This window comes from Crocodylus siamensis, chromosome 4, assembly GCF_052110815.1.
Source record: "Crocodylus siamensis isolate JL-2025a chromosome 4, ASM5211081v1, whole genome shotgun sequence".
Classification (NCBI taxonomy): Eukaryota; Metazoa; Chordata; order Crocodylia; family Crocodylidae; genus Crocodylus; species Crocodylus siamensis.
Genome location: NC_143398.1, coordinates 170,173,261 through 170,197,420, shown reverse-complemented (window position 1 = coordinate 170,197,420; position 24,160 = coordinate 170,173,261). Strand labels below are relative to the sequence as shown.

The following is a 24,160-nucleotide window of genomic DNA, read 5'->3' as shown; positions in this document are numbered from 1 at the left end:
GTAAACTGATGAGAGGGGTGTCCTGTTTTTCTAGACATTTGATTGTTTCCTACATTACCTATAAACAGTCCATAGACTTGCCTGCAGTTTGGAAAGAATATGGTAACTGAAGCAGGAAACATATTGTCAAATTGATATGTTGCAGAAGTGGCAAATATGATTTGTCAAATTCTTAGTAGTTTTGTGTGTTGTAGGCAGGGAAAAAGAGAGAAAACCATGAATTTCTTATTTTTATCAGAGAAAATGCAGCTTTTCCCTTTATGAAGAGAAACCTGTGGATTCCCCCTTTTACAAAGAGCTCTGCAGGTGGTAGAGTTCCAGCCTGCAAGAGCTGTTTGCAGAAGGGGCGGGGAAACCCTCAACACTGCCAGGAGGGGAAGGGAGAGGAGGAAAGGGCAAGCCTGATGCTCGCACTTACTTGAGGCTGCTTCAGGCTCACTCTTCTTGCTGGAGTTAAGTGGGGCTTAGGGCTTGCGGGGCAGAGAGGTTTGCAGCTGGCTGGGCTCTCTCCAGCTGGGAGGTGGTTTCTAGCCTCCCCACTCCTGGCCAGAGTGCGTGGGGGGCTGCAGACCTCCCCGCTTCTGGCCAGAGTGCCCAGGCTGGCTAGGGGCTGAGGGAATGGGGAGGTTTGCAGCCAGCCGGGCACTCTGGCCGGGATGGGCGGGGGTTTTACAGTATCCTGATTCCTGGCTGGAGTGCCCAGTTGGCTGCAAACCCCCTCCCCCCAGTTCCCTCAGTCCCCAGCCAGCTTGGGCGGTCTCCAGCCTGGAGGAAGGGTTTGCAGCCAGCTGGGAGCAGGCTGCAGCCCCCCCTCCCCACGCACATGCTTTCTCCTGGCCAGAGTGCCTGGCCGGCTAAAAACCCTGGGTCACAAATGCTGTGCTCCCTGCCCTGCTGCCCTCCCCCAGGCCCTCCAGAGTGCGGCGTGTGAGACTGGCATGGCAGGGCATAGTGAGCCCATACAGGAAAAGCATGGCCAGAGCAGCACGGAGCTCACAGCAGCAAGCAGCTTTCCTGCACATCCCCCCCCGTGCACTGCCATGCCAGGTTGCACATGCTGCACTCCAGAGGGCCTGGGGGTGGGCAGCAGGGTGGGGAGCATGAGCCTGCAGCGTATCCCCACTGATTGGTAGGGTACGGGTCCCTCCTGCACCCTGGGAGTTCATGCTGCATCCAGGAGTCGGCCCCACTGGAGCCCACAGGAGGTGGGCAGTGGCGGGGGGGGCAGGGGGAGCCAGCTTGTGCTCCTGCTGCAGCAGCCACTACCTTCCGTTGGGGGCAGGAGGCTGCGTACCTGGGTCTCTGACTCCATAGCCCTGGCAGTTGGGAGTCCCCTCCATCAGGGGCTGTGGGTGGGGGGTGAGGGGCACAAGAGGTTCTGGGGTGCTTTGGGGGGTGAGTGAGGGACACCAGTGGGCCTGTGGGGGACATTTAATTTTAATCACGGATTTTAGGATTTTTATCAGAATTTGTGACTTTATCAGATAATTTGTGATTCTTTTATCACAGAAAACCAAGATCCCTGGTTATGGGGTTAGTGAAGGATTTTTTTTCCCTTTTTGGAAGCGTGTAGGAAATTCAGCTGAATCTTATCTTTATTAATTCAAATGAATGAGTGAACAATGCAGTGGATTTGAAGTATTTTTTGAAAATGATGAGTCCTATTATTGGCACGTTACCTGTAATCTGTGGAGCAGCTACAGGAGTTGTTTCAGGGAGAAATATTAACTCAGTCAGAGGATGAAGTAGAATAAAAAAGATGCAGAGCGATATAAGTTCAGGAGCAGTCCCTGCAAATTAAACTGAGTGCATTGAACAATAAACTTCAGGGCTTCTGAATCTGTGACTGATAGTAGGGCAAATTTTGCCCCATGTGGAGTTTTAACCAGTTCATTAATGTTAAAGCAGCAGCCTAGCTGTAGAAACTCTGCATGAGAAGGAATATTTTTGTTGTTTTCCAATTTGCCTAGCACTCCCCTTTTCAACCTTATCTTTTTGTTGCTAGCACATGAAGAAAGGAAGCAAACAAAAATTTGTGGTACCATCACACAAAACTGCAGCAAACTCATTTTCTTCTAAAAAGAACCTTACATCTTAATTGTTTTTGCTATAGAAGATAGTGACAGTCTTATACACATGTTCTTCTTCATGGATCCAAGCTGTGGAAGGACATAGAAAGAATCTTGTCTCCATCTGCTCTCAACTACTTCCTTTTCTGTGGTGGTGTAACAGGTTGCCCTCCCCAGTGCCATCTTTTTGGTAATCCACGCCTTACGTGGGGTGCCCTTGGAGCCTTCGTTGGAGTTCTTATGTTCCACCCTATACTCTCCTGCCACGTCTTGATGGAAATTATTATGTGTTGTGTGTGTTGGGGCCTTTCACTTATGTGGGCCTGACCCCTGTTTTTCTCTAGCTAGGCCTCCCTGTCTAAACCTACTAAACAGGATTTGATTCCAAGGCTCTAGCCTTTTCCGGTGTCTTGAGGCTCGTGGCCCCCTTTCCTGCTCCAATCTGGAACCCGGCACCCCCTGGCCCAGAGGTCTGGGTGCTGGCCCCACAGCTAGGGGGCTGCAAGCTCAAAACCAGGGGATGACCCCGAACTCGCACCCTCTCAGTACAAAAAAAAACCAGAATAAAGTTGTACCCCAGGTGCACCAGACCTCCCTGGCCTTTTTAGGATTGTGCCTGCAGGTGCTGGGGTCTGTGCCCCCCAAAAGCTGCACCCTCGCTGGCACCAGGGTCTCCACTCTGTAGTGGGTCCCCAAAATGAGGCCGCCTCCTTCCCCTAATAGCCTCACCCAAACCTCCAGTCTTATTCATTAATCAAAAAGAAAAAAAAATAAACAGTCCCATCTGTGGGTAATAACTGCCACCAGATAATGTGATAAAGAAGAGCAGCATATCAGCTTATATTCACAGGGTCTGTGGTTTGGCTCCCCCCTTGCTGTGATGTGGCTGCCATCTTTCCGGGGCTTCTGTGGTTCCCCTTTTCCCACCTTTGGGCCACTCCTCCAGGGAGCTCTCTGAGGCACTCCTTTCCTTCCATTCCACGCCCCCTGCTTTCCCCCCCCCCCAACTGCCACTCTGCCCAAGCTTTTTATAGTCCTGCCCCTTCCAGTCAGCTGATTAGGTGGCCAGGCTCAGCATTTAACCCCTTCTTTCCCAGCACTCTGTGCCCAGAAAATTCTGGCCTTAAAGGGGTGGATGTGCCTTCTGGTGACAGGGCTTGGGTCCCATGGTACAGGTGGCATTGGGACGCTGAACTATTATTCATGCTGATTAGAATGCAAGATCATTTATTTTTCTATTTTTTTAATTAGAGATAAGAGTAGACTAGGATGGACCAGCACACCAATCATTTCATTGCGCAGGGAAGGACATCTGCTTAGAGTGAACTTTCAACACATTAGAAAGAAAGAAGCTAGCCTTGATATATGTACATGCAGATGCTCCCATATGAGAAACTTTCAGTTATTTTCTTTTCCCCCCCTCAGGAATAATGAGCGATCTGGGCAATTGCCAAGGAGAAACTGATACCTAAGACCATGCTTCCTAAATCTATCAAGTGGTGGTGTTATGCCATACTTACTTAAATCCAAGATGAGTTTTTTTCACCCGTTCAACATCTTAGATTTCAGTACAAGGAGGGGGAGTGGGCAGGCAGTTCCTCTGCCCCTGCCCCTTGCTCTGACCCGGGCTTAGGGAAAGAGCTGCAGCTGCCTGTCCCACCACTCCCCCCTGCTGCTCTGTCTCACACCACTTTTGTACTGCCTACCCCATCATTACTTCTGCCTTGCTCTCCCCTCCTTGCATCCCCACTGCATATTCTTAGCTGTAGCTCTGGCCTGCTCTGATGCAGGGTACAGAACACATGCTGGCTTTGGCCTCTGCCCGGTCTGGCAGCAGTAGGGGCAGCTCTGGTCACAGCTCTGATCCAGAACCAGGGCTGCTGCTACTGCAGCTGTTTGCTCCCTGGCTGGGCAAGGGGTCAGAGGAGGAGGAGGAGCAGAGCCAAGCTGGGGAGGCATGGGGCAGTCAACAGGGAGGGGTTCTGGGGGGGCATAAGCAGCAGGCCATGGCAAATGGTAGGAGGTGTAGGGGGGCAAGGTGTTGGGGAGAAAGGGGTCAGGATCATCTCTGTCGCCCTTGTAGCTGTTTTCCCTTCTGCAGTGGTGGGGAGGAATGAATTTAAGACATCCCTCCAATATTTAAATTCTAAACATAGAAATTTATGTCATCCTCAGGTCTTCACTTTGGCATCTGGTAGGTCATTCTAACTAAGGTGGCTGACCGTCCAAAATAGTAACCATTAATTCTTTGTTTCTCAAAGCAAAATCTCCCTAATGACTCTCCTAATAGGAAACTGGACCCCAGAGACAGCCAAGAGAAAATTTTCTTTAACTCAGACACAGACGAATATTTATTGGAGCAACTCTTGACTATGGTGGTGGCTGCTTTTTTACCATGAGGTAGACCAGTAGAGGTGAGGGAAGGGGCAAATCCAGGATTTCCCAAAGCAAGGTGTGGGAGCAGCAACCTGCACTACAGGTGTAGCTTCACCCCCTGCAGCCTCTTCTATTGTCACCAGTGCAGGCAGACCTTTAAGTCCTTTTAGAGCAGGTGAAAATGCCACCATCCCTCCTTCCCCTCTCTGCTCAGAGTTTAGTTTCCCCCCCTCCTCCCCACCCCCAACTCTCTTGCCTGCCACTGCTTCTTTCTTCACTGTTTGGGGACGAGGAAGCTCCAGTGCCAGTGTGGCTGAACTCAGCTGGAGAGGGAACAGGAGCAACAGTGTAGTGCGAGAGTAGTTTCCCTCTGTCCTGTACATCCCTGCTGCTGCTGTCCCTGTCCCCAGCTGAGCCCAGTCCCTGTGCATTGGACAGGAATGGCTTGCGTGCTTCCCTGCACCCCAGGGCAGCAGGGAAAGTTAGGTAGGGTAAGAGAGTGGGAGGCAGGGGCAGAGAGGGGATGTGCCTTTGAGCAGGAAAGGGAAGGGAGGGAGGATTTGCAGATGTTTTGGGGACTTCAGAAAGCCCCTAAAGACTCCCATGGTGCAGTGCAATCCAAAAGGGGTGCAGGTACACCCCTTCTGGATCACCCCCAGGGTGTGGGGGGGCTAACATTTTTGGCATATGTTCCACAAATTAGTCACACACTGTCTCAGTAGTGCTCCAATCCTCTTTCTTAGCCTAACTTGCTGCTCTGCTTTCTGCTCTGTACTTCCCACTCAATTTGCTGTTCTGCTTTCTGTTCCCTGCCTTGTCTGCAGGTGTGCTCCGTATTCCTTCCCCAATCTGCCACATGCCACACAGAAGCTGCCCATGCCACTTATGTTATGCAGCACGCAGGTTGGCCACCTTAATACATTCTACAAACTTTAACAAATTCATTGTCTCATTAAAACACAGCCTTATGGCATTGAAAAAACTTTTGAGTCTTGTAATCTTTTGGCTTCCTGCCTATAAGTGAGTCTGTTCTTTTATTCTGAAGGAGTCTTCTGTAGTCTTGGCTAAGCAACAGTTACAGAGCAAAAAAAGAGCAATCTGGAAGCATTAATGACAGTAGAGAAAATTAAAGAATTCTACATCTGTTGCTGGTTAACTTCAATATCCTTTGTAGAATTTCATTTTAACAGCCGTATGAATTTGTATTTATAGGAGAGGGTTTCTGAACCTGGATTGGGAAGCCCAGTTAGATACCCATGTCATGGAAATCAGGCTATGTACTGCAGCTTTGGCTGTACAAGTAGCTATTAAAAAATGTTTCTATATGAAAAATGTGTAAGAAAATTTAGCCACATGGTGTTACTTCTACAGAGATGGAGAGGCTCTGAAGCAGTTAGTGGGATGTGTTGGCAGACTACTCTGGGAATCGGAGAGCCAGCCAGACAGAGCATCTCACATGCACTGCCTTGTCCAATTCACCAGGCCCATGGCTGAAAGTAAGAGTATAGAGAGCCCAGGCAGGTAATTAGTTTCAGGGCTGGGTGAGAGCCCAGGCAGGGTGATAGGGGTTCAGAGGTTCATACAATAAAATGATCAAAGTTTGGTGGAGTATAAAGCCGGAGCCTGGGTGCAAAGAAGATGGTTTATTGTACAGGGCCATCTGTGAGAAGTAGGAGCTGCAAAATGAGTTCTCTCTCTTTTTAGGAGACAGATTATGAAATACTAGAATATATGAAGTCCTAACTAAAAAAGGTACACTGGAGCATATCAGAAAGTTATTGCAGTGTGCTCCACTTGCATGTATCCCAAACTGTAAAAGAATATTGGTTAAATGCATAAACTTTTTAAGTGCATAATATCTTTCAGGCCCACTGCTTTGTAACTTACTTTTACTTTGCTTACTACACCAGAAACAATGAAGGGGGAAACAGCTTTCAAAAGGGTGACATTAGAAGCCTTGAATATACAGGGAGATGGACAAGTTTGAGGCTGCTAATACCATAGCACTGTAAAGAGTGTTCATTAAGTATACCTCTTAGTGCTCTGATATCAGAAGCCCTGAAACAAACTACTTTCCTTCATTTTCCAGACTTCTAGCAGTTGGCTTTCTAACTACTGTTACAAGCTTTGAAAACGACATGAGTTAGTTTTGGGACTACTAATATGACAGCATTGCTACTGCTGTATACTTAATGAGCTCTGTTTATATTAAATTTGAATAAGTGCATACTCCACAAGTGCATAGCTCCTTTTTTAGTTCTTGTACTATGTACTTGTACGTTATGTATATCCTACGCAGGCATATCGCAGAAGGTGTTGTACCTCATGCAGTATACTACATGCACTTATGGAATTTATGTGAGTGAAACTAGACAAGAACTACTGAGCAGACTGAACTCTCACACGAAAAAAAATATAAAGGACAAAGAGAATGCCATGAACACCAATAGGAGCACATTTTTTTTTTTCACATAAACACCATAGAATCAGAAAAGTAGGGCTGGAAGGGACCTATGGAAGTCATCTAATTCAGCCCCCTGCCTGAGGCAGGGTCATCTTTTCCCAAACTACCCTTTGAATTCTAGGTATACTTTATCTACCATTCCCTTCATCCACCCAGATAGTTCCCTTGTTGAAGGAGATCAAGTTTGTTTGGTGGTGTTTGTTCTTATTTAATCCATACTGGCTGCTCATGATCGGCCTTTTCTTTTTGAGATATTTGCAAATAGACTTCCTTATGATATGCTGCACTAACTTCCTGGTATCAAGGTTAGGCTAACCAATCTATAGTTTCCTAGATCTTCCTTTTTGCCTTTTTTAGAGGGACACTATATTGGCCCTTTTTCGGTCCTCTGGTAGGTACCTTGCCTGTCTCCTATGACTTTGTAAAAGGTTTTGCCAAGGGTCCTGAGATCTTCTCTGCCAGTTCCTTCAGTACCCCGGGATGAAGTTCATCAGAGCCTGCTGACTTGAACCACTCCCTTTCTAACCTCTCCATTCTTGTGCTGAAAGGGAATTTACAAAGCACCTCCAGGAAGATGGGCCTTGGGAACAGAAATTTGTAACTCAACTGGACAATAAAAAAACTGGACAGTGGTTTTATAGCTCATTTCAACCTAACAAATACTGCCAATACTCTTCCTGATCTTCACAGATAATAACCACCCTTTTCTTGAATTGTGTTCCTCTTGCCACTAACTAGATTACCTGTTCCACTGCACTTCCTTTGTCTTATAAAAGCTCCTGTTTTCACACCCTCCTCCACCCAACCCTCCAAGCAGACTGTTTACATGTGCGTTTAGTTCACCTGTGTCTGCTTTTCTCTGACATGAGGAAGGGCACTTGATCCTGGAAAGCTTGTCCAATGGTTCTTTCAACAATACAGTTGTGAAAGAAAAAATATCAGAAAAAATCCTTGCCTCAGACATTTCTGGGACCCCCAGAAAAACACTCAAACCCCACTGTATTGTATAAGAAATGTTTATAAGCTTTCTCATCACTGTTAACCAAAATATACAAGATTCAAAAGATAATATCTGACTTTGCAAGGTGGAGAGAAACTAAAATTAGCCGTATTTTTAACTTGCATTTTATTAATATGTGCTATTACATGAAATACCTTATAATGGGCGTATCTACATGATATGCTTTACTGGGCAGTAGAGCATATTACTATGTGGTAAGCATCACTGTCTATACATTTAGAGGCTTACTGCACAGTAATTTGCTCTTCTCTAGCAAGGAGCTCCTGGCCCAGGCTCCCTGCTTCTGGGACAGGGGGACGTTGTCACAGCTTGGGCTCCACCACCGGAGCTTGGGCTCCACCACTGGAGTCTTCTAGCAACAGGCATGTCTTTGGAGCAGGGCTGGGAGATTGCGCCCTGCCCCCATCACAGAGGTGGAGCCAGGAGCTTCCTGCACAGGGTGAGTTCCCCACCCAGCCTGGAGCTGGCTGGGACCTGCCCCAGACTGAGACAGTTCCTGGCCAGCCCTGGTCTGCATGGGAAGTCTGCCCATGCAGCCCAGAGCTGGTTGGGAACTGTCCTGTTTGCACATGCAGACTTCCTCACAGCCTGAGGAACTGTCCTGGTTTGGGGCAAGTCCTAGCCCCATGGCTCTTTCCCAGCCCCCTGCCCTGATCTGCCAGTGGGGCAGCTAGCAGTGAGCCCCCAGCTGAGCAGAGAATCCCCACCCAGCTGGGATCTCACTGCTACCTGCCCCACTGGTGGGACAGCTCCCAGCTGCCCCTGGCAGAGCAGGAAAGCACCTCTTCCCCCATAGCTCTTACCCAGCCCTTTTGGGAGCTTCCTGCTGCTGGGGCAGGGGAACATTGTCCCAGCCTGGGCTCTGCTATCGGAGCCTGCCCCAGGGGCAGGGAACAATTTCCCAACCCCCACCAGGCCCCTGGGCTAGCACCCAGGGGGAGTCTGGAGCTACCCCTGGTTGCTAAGGGAGGCAGAGCAGGGTGGAAGCAAATCTGTTCACAAATGTCTGCATGTGTAGATGCCTTCCCAGGGTAGGTTTACTCTGCAGTAAGTTACTGGGAAGTAAATCCATCAGGCAGCATTTGTGTGTGTAGATGCGCGCAATGTGGGGTAATGACATTTTTAATATAGAGCTTTTTAATATGGTCTACTTCAGTGTTTCTCAACCTTTTTAGACTCCAGGCATCCCTTGTTCAACTCAGGAAAATGCCACCTCTTAGGTTGCATTCATTTTTTGGCTAGGGAAAAAAACAGCAATTATTCTCTTGGAAAGAACTCAGAAAGACCAAACCAGGTTAAAGTATTTTTGACAGTATGGATTCCTATTGGACATCTCTTGGGTTTATCTTGTGAATCATGCAAAGATTTTTCTCACACGTAACAGTGCTAGTATTGCATAGTGCACTGGGACACCAGGGTGCCACAGGACCCTTGTTGAGAAAAACTGGTCTACTTAATACATAGTGATTTCATTGCTGACCTGTAAAATGGCCATGCCAAACTCATGCCTATAAACCTTTATATATTACCAAGGCATGGGTGCATAATATATTTTTATAAATAGGCATATAAAATGTCATGGTGGTAGACAGTCTAGTTTTATAGAGCCCTGTTCTACAACTTAGAGGTAGCTGTTAAAAAAGATTAATAGTTGGCACCTTAATAAGCTTCCATTGTTTTATTGCCTGTTATCACTTACTGAAGTTCTCTAAGCAATCTGTGACTTGTAGATTTTATCAAATGAGATAAAGACAAAAATAACAGGAGTTGGTGCAGACAAATGGCCTACAATGAGTTGGGTCCTGAATATCTCATTCTCTGACATTTCTCAGGCAATTCAGTGTTATGTCTGTAGTCTTTGATGCTGTAAAAATAAATGCACACTTGAGTGCTTTTTGCAGTGAGGCTTTAACTTTGCAGGCAGAAGTTGCTACAGCAACAAAATCAAAGAAGATACTATAAAAGTAGTGTGGTGTTGTCGATTCATTCTCACTCGATTGGAGGGTATTTTGTATTCTTATCCTCCTTTAAAATAGGCCTTACCAGGCAAATCAGTTGTAATTTAGTAATATGTATTTAACTGCCTTCTGTCATATCTGCTTTCATGTAAATGGATAGTTGCATTATTCATTGACTTTATTCTATTATAACAAGCCTATCCCTTTTAAAATACTGCATGCTAACAGGGGTTGGGTGTAAGCAGTGCATACGTGATTCTAGTTTAGACAGATGATGAGGTGATGTTTACAGCTGGAGAAAGTCATGTGAAAGACATTATTAGGTGTTGCACTTGACTCCTGTATCTCTTGTATGATACTGCGCACGTCTACACAAGACACAGAATGAGTCTACAGTGCATTTAACTGTGCATTAGCGCATCACTGCAAAAGCCATGCTGTTGCATTAATGTGCAGTAGAATCAGTATACTGAACATTGGCATCACTAAAAAGGTGTATGCTAGCAGTACTGTGCAGTAGTGCTGGTTACTGTGCATTGAGTTAGTACTGTTATTACGCGTACTAAACTTAACACACAGTAATTACAGCACATGAATACACATGTAGACATGCCCCCACTGCCCCACTGTGTTGTTGCAGTTAGATCCAATCACTGACTTTCCTTTGCTTCCCAAACCAGCTGGATCTGGGCAAAGTCTAGTCTACTTTTCAGCTCTGGATCTGCTCCAAGCTCAGACAATTTATCCACTTTCCAGAACTCTCCCCTAAGTTTTTGGGAGCACAGTGTGACAGGAAAGGGAAGGGGGTTAGGTTTAGCAATCCATGAGCAATCCTGGCTGGAAGTACGTGGGTATCTCAGTGTGCCCACCCCTCCCCTCTCCTGCAGCAGATCGTGGCTGGGTTGGGGTGGGTGGCTAGTGGCTGGACACGAAGCCGGCAGGGGGAGCTGCAGTGCCCCCTTGCTGTGGCACTGGGCATCCCACCCCAGGCTGGTACCAGAGGGCCATAACCCCCCACCCTCCCATCAGTACGCCACTGTGTGCATGGCATTAGAAAGGTATTGCACATCATGATTTTTTATTGTGTGTGGCCATGCACATGCACAATTTAGAGGGAATGCTGAATGTAAGTAGCTGTATGATATTGAAGCTAGATAATGAACTTGACTTGACCTACCCTCTTTATACCAGAGTAACTCTGACAATGGAATGTGGCTATATAGGAATGTATCATGAACTGACACTTAGAGTTATATTAAAATATAATTACCAAAAAATTAATGAAATTATGTAGTTATTGCAAAAATAGGAAATTTGTATTCCCACCGTAATTTCATTTTGACCTGGTTTTTATCTGAGTGGTTGAAAGGAAAATCATAGAAAATTAGGCTTGGAAAGGACCTCAGGAGGTCATCTAGGAATTGGGGACCTCAGGAGCTCAAAGAAGGACCATCCCCACCTAGATCATTCCAGCCAGGGCATTGTCAAGCTGGACCGTAAAAACCTTCAAGAATAGAGATTCCACCACCTCTCTAGGTAACCTGTTCCAGTGTTTCACCACCCTCCTAGTGGAAAAGTTTTTCCTGATATCCAATTTAAACCACCCTTGTTGCAACTTGAGACCATTGCTGTTTGTTCTGTTAGACGTTGGACAAGCCAAGTCAAACTGATGTGTGATGCCTCTTCTGGTAAAGCACTATTTTTATGTTTGGGGTTTTTTTCACTTTTGTCAGCGGCTTCTGAGTCTAACAGTCTTCAGTGAGTAAATCTACCAGTTGTGAAAAGCTGTCTGTGTATTTGGAGCATTCTTGAACTTTTGGACTTCTTGCTCATTTCTTGACCTTTCAGAGCTTCAGACAACAGGGAGGAAATATCCTCTAGTACCTGGATACTTGATCAGCAACACATTAAAAAAAGAAGAAAAGAAAGGACAAGGCTGCGATCTCCATCTGTAACTATTGCAAGCATGTGTGCCCGAACAAGGCCACTTCAGAAATTCCAGAAGAGGAAATTATACAGAATGAACAAAGGTTGTTGTTGGAATTCACAGGTAAGGGCCATCTCCTTTCCTTAAGAAGGGAAAAGCAAAGAGTCTGGTTGGCAAAGTCTACATTCATCAGTCTGGTATTTGAGGAGCATATTGTATGCCATATTGATTATTCATTACACTTAAAGAATGTACAGAATATATGAGTTAGAATGTCAGCAGGAGATCAAAGCTAAAGAGTTGAAGATAAAAATTAAAGACTGCTCAGAGTTTTGCTTATTAAATTCATTTTATGCGTCAGGGGCTGTTAAGAATTTTCTTAGGAGACTTTACTGCTTAAGTAACAAACTAAAACATAAATCTTTTTGTTGCTTGTTTTAGAAATATTTGTTTAACTAGAGAAAGTTTGCACAGCTGGCAGTGCATTATTTTGTAGGAAATTAAACTGCTATATCTTAATCTTGTTTCTGTTTTTACCATTCCTCGCCAGTTCTGCTGTCTCTTTCGTAACATTAATAGAGTCTTAAAACAGTCTGTTATAAATGAAGATTATGTTCATTACAAAAAACTGAATGGAATTAAGTGCTTAATGTGGAAAAGCCTTTTTTTCCTTTCTGCTTCAGTAAGATGCATGTTGTTTGTAGCTATGTCCATTCATAAAATTTGGTATTTACAGCATGTTTCTGTTAAGAACCTCTTGTTTTTAAATGGGTATACAAAATGATTAATCCTTGTGTGATTCCAAATTAATTGTAAGGTCCTTATTAGAGCAATATTTGTGCCAAATTATCTTAATGCTTTTCTTTTGTTTTACTGTTCCTTTTCAAAACTATGTTGTAATGGTGCTGCTACTAAAAGCCTGTATTACTGTGATGCATTTTGTATTCTAAAGATGCATTAGAGTTTTTGAAGAGTAAGTAATCAGTGAGCTGGTGATTTTAGGAGGTGCTTTTTGCTCTCCTGATATTTGATTATATGCACAGTTAAGCTAACTTAAAATTTGTTTTTTGGTTTTTGGTTTTTGGTTTTTATTTCTTCCTTGTATGGCATCTTTCATCCCCAAATTAGATTTTGAGAGAGCATCTGAAGATAAGAAAATTATGAATTTATAAAATGTATAATGCAATACTGACAGTTCTTCATGGGAAGGGTTAGTAAATACTATAGGTGAAAACCTGCCTCCAAAGCCAATGGCAAATTCCCATTGATTTAATTGAAGCCACCCTGTGTAGATCAGCAGGCGTTTTGAAAAATTTGAGTATAATCTGATATTCATGGATACAGTGTCTAACTACTTGCCATTCAAATGCAAAGTGCTTTGCAGTATGTCTGTTAAGCCAAGGGCCTGAATTACAAAGGTTTATATTAGAGTTAGATGACATTCTCTGATGGCAATATTGGTTGTTTCCCTTTGCTTTTGTCAGAGAATGGTAATTTATTAAAATCAAGAGTTTCCACAGAGATGTCTTGATTTCACAGTCCATCAGAAAACAAAACAAAAAAGTTTTGGACAGAAACCTTCCTAGCTCCCAGCCAGCTTAACCACCTGGTTCCTTGGCATCCTAGGCATCTGGGTTTCAAGAATATTGGCAGCCTGCCTGATGGGCTGACAGGGAGCTAAGAGCCTGCAAGCCCCAGCTCCTAGGCTTACATTCTCCTCAATTCTACAGCTAGCCAGGCAGAGGGCTTCCAGAATATTATTTTTTCTTCAGCTCAACAAGTGCGCTGCCAAAGAATTTGGGGGTATTGTCTTCATACCTCTGAGAGAGCTGGGCCTTGGCTTAGCCAGTAAGTACCTCCAGCCATATGGATTACTCCTAAAGTTGAGATTTTCTATGTGGTAGAGGATTTAAAAATCGGGGGTTTTCATTCCAAGCTAGAATAAAATCAAATTTTGAAAAAGTGAAATTCTCTGAGAAATGAAACTGGGTCTCTGCACACTCAGGTAATTAGATGCCTTAAAAGATAAATAGGTGCCTGTTGTGTTTTCCAGAAGTGGTTTAGATGTCTAAGGACCTTTGAAAATCTGGCCCACACTTACTATAGTGCAGATCAAGAAAGAAGCTTTCATTAAAAAAATCAAAACCCAATGCAAGTAGATGTTTGTTAACAGAAAAATAGTGACTCAGGACTTCTGCAATGTGAGTTGAGGGCATAGTGCAAGAGTTGGAAATGAAAGGTATAATTTTTCTGTTCTATTGATCAGGAATTGAGCTGATCCTGGCTACAAATTTATGTTTTGTCCAAACTAGAAGATAAAGGTGTATTGCTGAGTGTTAGCGATCACCTTCTTCAAGACGAGTGTAGACAAAACAGCACAATTTCCAAGGATGGCAGCCTGTTCCAGTAGTCAGAGAGTTCTTAATTTCCAAGCAAAATTACCTATGCTTCAGCTCGAGTCCATTGCTCCCAGTCCTGTTCCCTACAGCAACAGAAAAAAAGCCCATTTCCATCCTCTCTATAATTGTCCTTCAGATGTTTGAAGATTGTTATCAAATCCACACACACACCTCCAGACCTTTATCAGGATTTGACCCAATGGGAATTCGTAGTAGAGAAACCAAGCGTTACATATACCTAAAGTCTTGTACCATGCTTTTTCATCTAAATTAGTTTCTTCTAACACAGTGGGGAAAATTGAAGGGGCAGTGTGGAGAAGTTAGGACTGTTGCTGTGCAATACTGTTTTCTGGGAGCATATGGAGCAGCGGTGCTCCACTTCTGTCAAACTGAGAGACTTTTCACAAATGCTAAATTCACTTAGAATTTTAAAAAGTAAGGAGATAAACCTAGACACTATGCATCTATTTCTGAGATATAATTCGGCCAAAAAAGACACAAAATCAGACTAGGCATTTTCAACATGTTCTGACAAGTTAGATTAAATAGTTTTCAAGTCTTTGAATTAAGAGCCATCATCAATCTATCCCTTCCTTCAAGAAATCTTATTCTTTCAGTGGTCTAACAGGCTTACTGTCACTTTCTCTTAGCCTCCAATTGCAATGGTTGGTTACCCAGCCATTTATGAGACTGTCAGTGTGAAATAGCAGAACACTGGGTCTCAGCCAAGGCCAATTGTTAGATTAGGCAAGATTTCTAAGCATAGGGCTGCAAAATGGGCACTGGCCCTTGGGGCTGATGCTGTTACTTTCTCATTCAGTGCAACTGTCTTTTTACCAAAAGATAGTCCAGCAAATTTTCTTGGTCTCACACAAAAAGATGGATTTTCCTTTAAAGGTATACAGAGTTTCAACTTGTTTGTTTTGTTGTTTTTCTTTAATTCACTAGTAGTATGACATTGGGGTCTGTAGCAGAAATTGACTAGATCATCATTTTTTTCTTTTTTTAGTTATGTATAGCTCCTGTTTCTCTAATATCTGAGCACCTCATTATCTTAAGGTATCTACCGTGCCACAAACTCTGACCTAGGGACGTACAATCAGCTTCTTTTAATGGGTGGGGAATTTAGACGCAGGCTCACTAAAGGTCACCTAGGAAGTATATGGTGGATCAGTAAACTGGGCCCTGAGTCTCCTAAATCCCAAGTTAATGTCTTAACTCACAGGTGTCCAACTTCTTAGTAAACCAGGTGCTGGTGCTAACCACCCCTAAGCTGTGCCACACCATGTCATGTGGGCATTCCTCCCTGCATGAGGGGTGGAGGTAGGGACAGCTACTCTGATCTCTGGGCTTCCTGGACTGCAACACATTGCCCCACTCCGGGGGTGAGGGTAGGAATATGAACCTAGGGGAGGGAATGGAAACCCAGAGACTTCAGCAGTTGGAATAGTGGAGTGGCTCTATGTGAGAGCTAAAGGGTGTAGCTTAACTCCTCGTGGGCTACACATGGTATGTGGGGCATGAGTTGGACAAAATTGTCTTAACTATTTAACTACTTTCTCTCAAGAGTAAAAGAAAGTTTTCTTTACTCAGTTACCATCTAATTCCTTGCCTGGCTTCCTTTCATAGCTTCTAATGAACTGTTGCTTCAGCAAGGTGGCAGATGTGTGGAATGGTTTGACCATGGCAATTTTGAGATGAATAATCCTGGCTATCTGTGCTACTCTGTTTCTAATACAATTAATTATTGGACTTGCGATTTGAACAAGAATATCTTATTTTGTGGGAATAAACCATTTTGTGTTCTTTATTCTTGTCTCCTTGCTTGGAATGGCATTCCAGTTTTCACTAACCTGACAGTGCTTTTTTCACATCTTTCCAGCTTCCTTTGAGAAGCTGTTTTTAGCAAATCTCAGCAGTATTGAAGTTTTTGTTCTTTCTTACTCATGAACTGTTGTCCCCATTTGACAGTTAGATTAGTTCTGTGGCTGCTGCTTTTCTTTGTAGAGTTAAGTATACTATATAAATAATGATTTAAATTTCTCTAGATACTTACATCCTAGAATCTTCCTGTCCCTATTCAAACTAAGCTACTCTACATTATCTGTTTTCCTTTTCTGACCAAAATAGCTCCTTTCAGCTTGAGTCTGTCACTTACAATTTGTGATAGCATCTAAAAGACATAATAATAATGCGAGACTCAATTTTGCTAGGTTTTGTACAAATATAATGAATAAATCCTAACTAAAAAAAAAAAAATCTTTGCAAACTAAAAGATAAGATATAACACATGAATAACACAGATAAACAGGCTGTGGGGGCAGGCTGTGTAATAGGGTGTGATTTAGCTGGCTTTATTACAACCCTTTCCAACCCTTGTTTATTTCCTTGGCTTTGTTATTCAGCATGACTGAGTACTACTTTGATGCAGAGGTGAGAAAAATCAGTCTTTGATGGTAGAATGATTCCTCAAAGAGCTCTTTTGAAGACTCCTCAGAAATTTTAGGAGGTTGAAGGGGCAAATAGGACTTTTTTGCTTTCTATTTTTATTTTTTAAGCAATTTTAAAAGGAAGACTAGATTGTGGTCAGAGGTATGTATGTATATATGTATTCCTGCATAATTGGAAATCTGGAAGATCACAATAAAAAATAAAACCTGGAAACTAGGCTTGGAGTGGGGAAAAACTCTCTGAAGTTTAGACAGAGTGAGAAGTATTATTTAATACAGAAATACATTTTGAACTGGATTGATACCATTTTCACTGACTAGGCATGTCACTTCAGGATTTATGCATAATTTTCACCATCAACTCCTTTCCTGCCACCATGTTGTGTTGTAAACAGTCTATCTGTAAGCACTGTAGTCTATCTAGAGCCTTATCTGTAGGGATCTACTCAGTTTGTGATTCTGCAGTTTTTGTGGAAACTATGAAAAAAGGCATTTTCTGCGATCACTGCAAAAACTGGTGTTCCCTGCAATTTTGCATGGAATCACCAGGAAAAAAAAACTTTCTAAAAATAAAATGCTGACTTCCAAGTGGGAGCCAACAGCCTCAGCGACCCAGCCCCACAGCCTGCCAGGAGGTGGAAGCCACCGGCATGAAAGGGAGCAGCCTGGATGGTGGCTGCCCACTCCTCCTTCTGCCACTGATTGGCTAAAAGGGCTTTATTTTGTGCAGCCCTGCCCCTCTCCATCAATCAGCAGTGGGGGTTGGGGCTGCTTGAAAGGTAGCCCTCTCTGCGAAGCAGCAGCAGCATGGGGCTTGCTGTGAGAAGACCACAAAAGTGGTGCTGGGCTCTGTGATTGGTTCACAATTTATATTTAGAGCACCATAAGTACATCCCAACTTCTCCATACTTGTCTGCCACCACAGCTAGAATATTTGGACATCCATGTGCTTTTGGCAGTCCATATAATGACATTAATCAGCTGTGCCACCACAGAGATATCAGCTGCTGAAAGCACTGAGCGTGGCAACAGACACTGCAATCTCTACATGCACCCTCTGGCTGCTTGGTAGCAGCAGAAACTTTACTCTGCTAGCAAAATGGTTTATGCATGTTCTCAAACTTGATTCTTCCCTTCTCATTATATGATTGATTGAAAAGTAATGTTCCTTTTTTGCAAATTTCTCAGGGTGTTCTGTATTTCCATTTACTGATTAAAACTGACAAAATTACATGTGGGAAAACAAATACAAATACACAGATAATGTACTAAAGATGGAGGACTATTGAAAACTTGCTTTTTTCTTCAAATAAAATGTTAGAGGATGTGGCTGTTGTCCTACAGAAAGCGGGTGCAGACGCAGAGTAAAAATATCTTAATAGTTATGTTGCCAGCTCTTACAGTTGAATATCACAGTATTTGTTTTCCCTAAAGCCCCAGTTGCTGCAGTTAAGTGAGAGCATTAGGGTCTACTTGTATTCATGATTGTTGTCCCCAGTCCCGCACTCATGCCTCTTGCCATGCATATGTATGTGGTATGGTAAGAAGCATGATTTTTGGGATTATTTATTAGATCCCATCATGCCTTTTAGGCTGCATCCAGACAAACACGGCCGTGTGGTTTGTCGTGCCACAGACATGTCTGTGGCACCACATACTGCACATTCAGGTGTTCTCTGCACTGCAAAAAAATAAACATGCAAAAAAATGGGGTGGAGCACACCAGGACACACTGCCCAAAATGGGGTGGTGCACACTGCCCAAAACTGGAGCCTGGCCAGCTGGAGCCATACTCCAGCTGCCAGGCAGGCTCTGAGCGGCAGGATTGTCAGTACTGTAGGCCTGGGAGGACCCCAGGGGAGGCTGTAACCTCCCCTACTCCAACCCGGGGATCCTAGTGCATGGCAGAGGTCCAGTGGCACAGGCATTCCCCAGGGATGAGCAGTGCCACAAGGTGTGCCACTGCTAGTTGTCCCTGGGGAGCCAAATATCCAGACTCGTGGACGCGGCCCTAGTGTCTGTTAGTGACCTAATGCACACATCTTGCTTTTGCATTAAGGGCATGTGTGACGGGTATGTGTGACATTTTGTCACCTATTTTGGTGAATATATAGAGAACTTTTTCAAGAAAACTTCTACCATATTGTCTTTGTTGCTTCTGACTTTACATGTTGGTACAAGATACCCAGGTAGGTTTCTTTGTGAATCATAACTACAATTACCTGCTTTCTCTCTGTAATTTACTTAGCTAGTATTTTTTTATTTTAATGAGTCTTTGTTTACAATAGTTATACAGTCTAACATGTCTTTCAGTATTTGCCTAAGCTTTGCTTTTCATGTAAAAGCAGTTTACAACTGCTTTCCCTTAAACTGTACTGAAAGCAAGCTGTTGAGCTTTTTTGTTTGGTATTGCAGATGGTGGCATTGCCCAGATGTAGGCAAGAGCCTGCATTTAGCTCGTGGGACAGGAAGTCTCTACAAAATTCTGAATATAAAAAATGTTGGTGGTTTTTCTAACTCTCCTGCAAACTTATTTCAAGCTGAGGATACATTCTACTTCTGAGAATGGTTTAGTACCTTTGTGGCACTATCAAATCTATCTTTCTGGTTAGTCTGCTGGAGAGTAGTGTATTCCTTGGAGAATATGGTCTCAATTCTATAAGTAAAAGTAGTAACCGACAGTATTTAAAGTTTGATGATCAAATTGTACTTAAAAATAACAAAATAAACCCTTGGCATCTTTTCACTTACAGAATCTGAAGAACTAAAATTTGTCTCTCTTTTTAAATACAGCTTGTTATTTTAAAAGGAACATATATTGTTGATAGAGATAGCAAGAATAACATTATACTAACCACAGGAGTAATTGAGGTGTGTAGGCATTTCACAGAAAAAAAGGAGAAAAATAGTTTCAGCAGATGCATGCAAGAGACATTAGCATAGAAGAAGTTGATACGGGAATAGAGTTTCCTCATATCTTTTAGGCTATAAAAGGTTGTCTCTGTAATCAGATTTGCTATAGATATCTCTTCTGGGACTGTTTAGTTTCTCTAGAAAATGTTCCATGGTTTCATGAACTGCTTGTCAGTTGTTGCAGCTCAGTGGATCATCTTGTATTGAATTACAAAAAGCAGTAACTGAAAAGGTTGAGTATTAGTGGTACTATATTAGGGCAAAAGTTGAAATTTCTATTGTACAGGGAAAAAAATTAAATTTTCCTTTTATTTTGAACTGAAATAAAAGGTTGAGTCCCTTGAAACAAAATTACTTCAAAATTGTCTCCTGAACTAGTAAAATATTTCATTTTGATCAGGGTTAATAAGCACTATACTTTCACTGCATAGTTTTAATAATTCAAGATATAAAACAAAGTGCATTAATCTTATCTAAATGAAGTGCTTCAGTATTTTTTCTACAAAACCTCTTGATATCACTGAATCAGTTTCCTCTTTGTTGAAAAATATTCCGTTAGACAATTTTCAACCACTGTAATAAACAACATTCCAAATTGCAAGATCAAATTCTTAACGTTTTGCTTTTTATACGAACTTTCACGAGTCCTTGAAAATAAAGGCTCTCTTCCTTGTACCTTCTTGTCTTGGTTAAGCCTTGGGGTTTTTAAATATAAATTGACTTAATGTAGGTTATGTTTGTTCAGTTGTTGGGGCACCATTAGCTTGGATCTTTAGAACACTAATTTAGAAACGGGAGTTCATAATTGTTGCTGCAGACAATATATGAGTAAAACCCCCTTACCTTCTTAACAAACAGTGGTTACCTATCTTTAATTTATTTTATTTATTAATTTACTATTTAAAATAAATTAGAATCTTTAGGATATTTAACAACATAATGCATGTTTTATAACAGACCTGACATCACAATAAAAGGGAAGGGAAGAAACTGAGTTAAAGCAGGAAATTTCAAGTCAAGATTGAAATCTGAGATATTAAAGACGTGACAGCCTTATTTGTGTGTTTTCTGGATTTGTTTTACTGTGATGAAAGTTTCTAAAGAAAAAGTGACCTACTGTAAAAGATTTGTAATTTTCCAGGGAATGATTTTATTTCATCTAGAGTCATTAAGGTTTCACAAGTAAATAGAATGATAGAGTGGTTTAAAGAAAATGCATGCCTGAGAGAGTGCATCAGCTTTTAGACTCTAAAGGAAATACATTTTTATGCAGTTTAAAAACAAGTGTATACAGATTATGTTGAAGTAGTTTCCTGTGAGTCATTCAAGTTTTCATTTATGGTTCTGAAATCGGAAATGTTACTTAAAAAAAATGTCCAGCAATAAAACCTGAAGAATGCCTCAAAATCTCAGTCCTGCCAACATTTAGGTCCAGGATCTGTTTCCACCTACTAGGAACATAACTGAAATTCCGTTCCACCCTATTCAAGTCTATTAATGCATCTAATTTTGTAACGCACCATCATGCAGCCAGGGGTGGGGAGTTATTTGGGCTAGAGGGCCACTTGGGGAGTTTTGGTGAGCTGTTGAGGACCTGGGGGGAGATGCCAGTTGATCCTGTCTGGCTCACCAGCTGCTGCTGGGAGCCTGGAGAGGGAGGGCTGCTCCCCGTGTTGTTCCACTCTGTCCTAGCCAGGGCTGGCTGAGATGTGCAGTGCACAGACTTCTCCCCCCTGCCCAGCTTCTTGTCCTGGATTTGGAGCCACCAACATCCAGGCCCACATGTGATGGGGTGTGATGCAGCATGCCAAGTAGCTGTCCTTCCTGCCCACTGGCATGAGCCACTGCCCCCAAACCGCACCGGGAAAGTCAGGAGAGGCTGCCCCAGGCCAAGCCCCACCACATAGGGCACAGATTCACTGCCAACAGCGCCATGGCAGCAGTAACTAGATATGGCGGGTAGGCAGGGCAGCTACTCATCTCCACATCATTTCTTGTCTTGCGTGGGTCCAGCAACCACAGTGCTAGGACTGCAGAGCACCAACAGGAGGCCAGGTGGGGGAGGAATAGATCCAGGGTTGGAGGGTGCAGGGGGGTCTGCCTGGCCTGGCCCTAGCTGCAGCAGAACAGAGCGGTGTGGGGCACAGTCTTCCCTCCTCAAGCTCCTGGTGGCAGCTGGCGGGCTGGATAGGATCAGTTGGTAGGCCAGATACAGCCCATGGGCCATATTTTGCCCACCCCTGATCCGACCCTTAAGATTGTGTCACAAAAAGAAGCAAGGAAGAAGCATCCATGTTTAATATTAACAGTTTTTCAGGGACTTGAACAGGATAGAATCAAATTGCACTTAGACCCCAAGTCCAACAGGTGCCAAATAGGTAGAATATAATTTAGTCCTTAGTGTATACTTAACTTTAAACATGTTGATTTCAATGGGTTTGCCAGCATTTAAAGCTGAGTATGGATATAAATGTATTGAGAGTTATTGCTACAATGAAATGATATTTTCCCAAGAAAGGTATTTTAATGTTTCTCTTAAAGAAGTCTTTGATGTGTAGACCTCTGCAATTAGAGGTTTCCTTTGCTCTAAAACCATGGTACACTGAGCAGATAATTTCAATAGCCACTACTGTTAATAGTGAGTCAGGATGTTGAATCATGTGGGTTGAGAGTAAGAAAATAGTTTTAATTAGTATGGAACGTCTTAAATGTTATTTTATTCCCTGAAGTAAAAAAAAATCATACCTTCTGACAGAACCACCAATTTTATGGAGGGAATTTACTTTGTCATCAGTTGAATCAGTGCACTACCACTTATAAAGAAGTTTCATCACCAGAAAAATACATGCTGGAATGATTCTTAGCAGGAGGCAGACTGTTAAAGGGTTTACCGCTTTCTGACAGTAAACAAAACATTGTTTAATTCACAAGTTTTTCCATGCCTTGTTGATTTGGTCATATGAAAACTACATCCAAGTTGAGATGTTTGTCTTCATGTAATATAGATCTTCTCTGAGGAAATGGAGAATTCATAAATATCCAGTGCTATTATCATTTAGTAACCAGAAGTCATAATGCACAAGTATGGCAATGGTCCAGTTTAAACACGATAGTATGCAGGAGACCTTGAAATGTCCATACTTGTCCACCCTCCTTTCCTTCCTCCAAAGTTTCAGGTTCAGCTGAGGGTTTTCAGCAGATACCTTTCTAGACAATGAAATCCAAGTCTCCCAAAATCCATGTTCAAGATGTCCAAAATAGTGAATGAAGCATGGAAGCTCTTAAGTTAGTGGAAAGAAGACTATAATCTTCAACTCTACATACTTGCTGAGGTATACATTTGAAATTGAATATGACAGGAACAGTTTTACAGACAATATTTTTTTAAGGTTGTTATGAATCCTTGACCTCTCTTGTAGTTAAGCTGAGTTCTCTACTACTCCTCCCACAGCTTCCTTTAATTGTATCAGATTCAGATCTTCATTCTTGCCTTCCAAGCTAAGCATGATCTTGCTCCCTTTATCTCTCCTCTCATTTCTTTGAACTACTTTTCACCATGTCTGTTGTCTTGCTGCTAGCCTATACTGGTTTTTCACTATCCATCATGTAGCCCTACCTAGTTTTTATTATATCACACCCCACTCTATCCCTTTTTAAAAAAATACTGTTTTGTATTATGTGCTGTCTTTTCTCTTGCCTTCACAAAGTATAGTCTAAGATAAGGACTTTGCCCTTCTTGAGACTTTGTGTAAATGTATTTATTATGTGTAATCAAGTTTTTACATAAGGGCTTAAAATATGTGGAAACATTCATGCTCCAAGTTGAGGAGAGCATACAAGCTAAGAAAGGAAGTGCCAGTATTTTGTTGGATGTTTATTGCAAAAATATTTTCTTTGTGTGAACTTATCGTGTATACTGTGCCAACTAGAACAATAGTATTTGTCGAAGAGATACCAAAATATTATTGATTGGAAACAATTACCTTTTAAATTGCAAATTACTTCAGAAATAAAATTCTGCTGTTTGTGTGTGTGTGTGGCAATTTTGGACTATATATATATATATATAGTCCAAAATTACCATCACAGATAGTATGTATTTATTATTTCTAGGCTAGTTCAAGATTATAAAAATATATTTTTTTAATTTACATAGCACTGAGCTGTAACTTTAAACTATTCTTATTTGTGGGCCAGTTTTAGAAAGTGAATAAAAATGATACCTCTGATTTTTCTTGCAGGCTTTGCTGTCAAAAGATGCCTCATTTCTATATAATACACAGCTACCTTGCATGGCACCAGCCTCTACCTGGAGCAGTTATGAGCAGAGTATGAAATCCAGAATACTAAAACATATGCCAGAATTGGACTCTTCTTTCCATCCTGTGTTATCATTCCCCTCAGGTGAGAGATGTCTAATTTCTTATTTCTAGCAGCTCATTATTGCATTTTAAAAATTACTGCATTTGTCATGTCTAGCTTTTAAAACATTGTAAAGCTTTGTCAATGAAATAACTTCTTCCAAGAAATTTCTTGCTTATGATTTGGCAAAGACACGCTGACAGATATACTCAGCCTAATTT

The 24,160-nt window shown here is 42.5% G+C and overlaps 1 protein-coding gene across 5 annotated transcripts in view; it reads left to right on the top strand.

The window, feature by feature from the left end:
- KANSL1L (KAT8 regulatory NSL complex subunit 1 like) overlaps nt 1-24,160 on the top strand; it is an 86,968-nt gene that overhangs the window by 36,323 nt on the left and 26,485 nt on the right. For all 5 annotated transcript variants that reach the window (XR_016441990.1, XM_090044904.1, XM_090044906.1 and 2 more), the window contains 2 exons: nt 11,737-11,938; nt 23,819-23,981. Coding sequence is in view for 4 of the 5 variants with exons in the window: in XM_090044904.1 (XP_089901030.1) it covers nt 11,737-11,938; nt 23,819-23,981 (365 nt within the window). In the remaining variant the exon portion in view is untranslated. The remainder of the gene's footprint in view (nt 1-11,736; nt 11,939-23,818; nt 23,982-24,160) is intronic.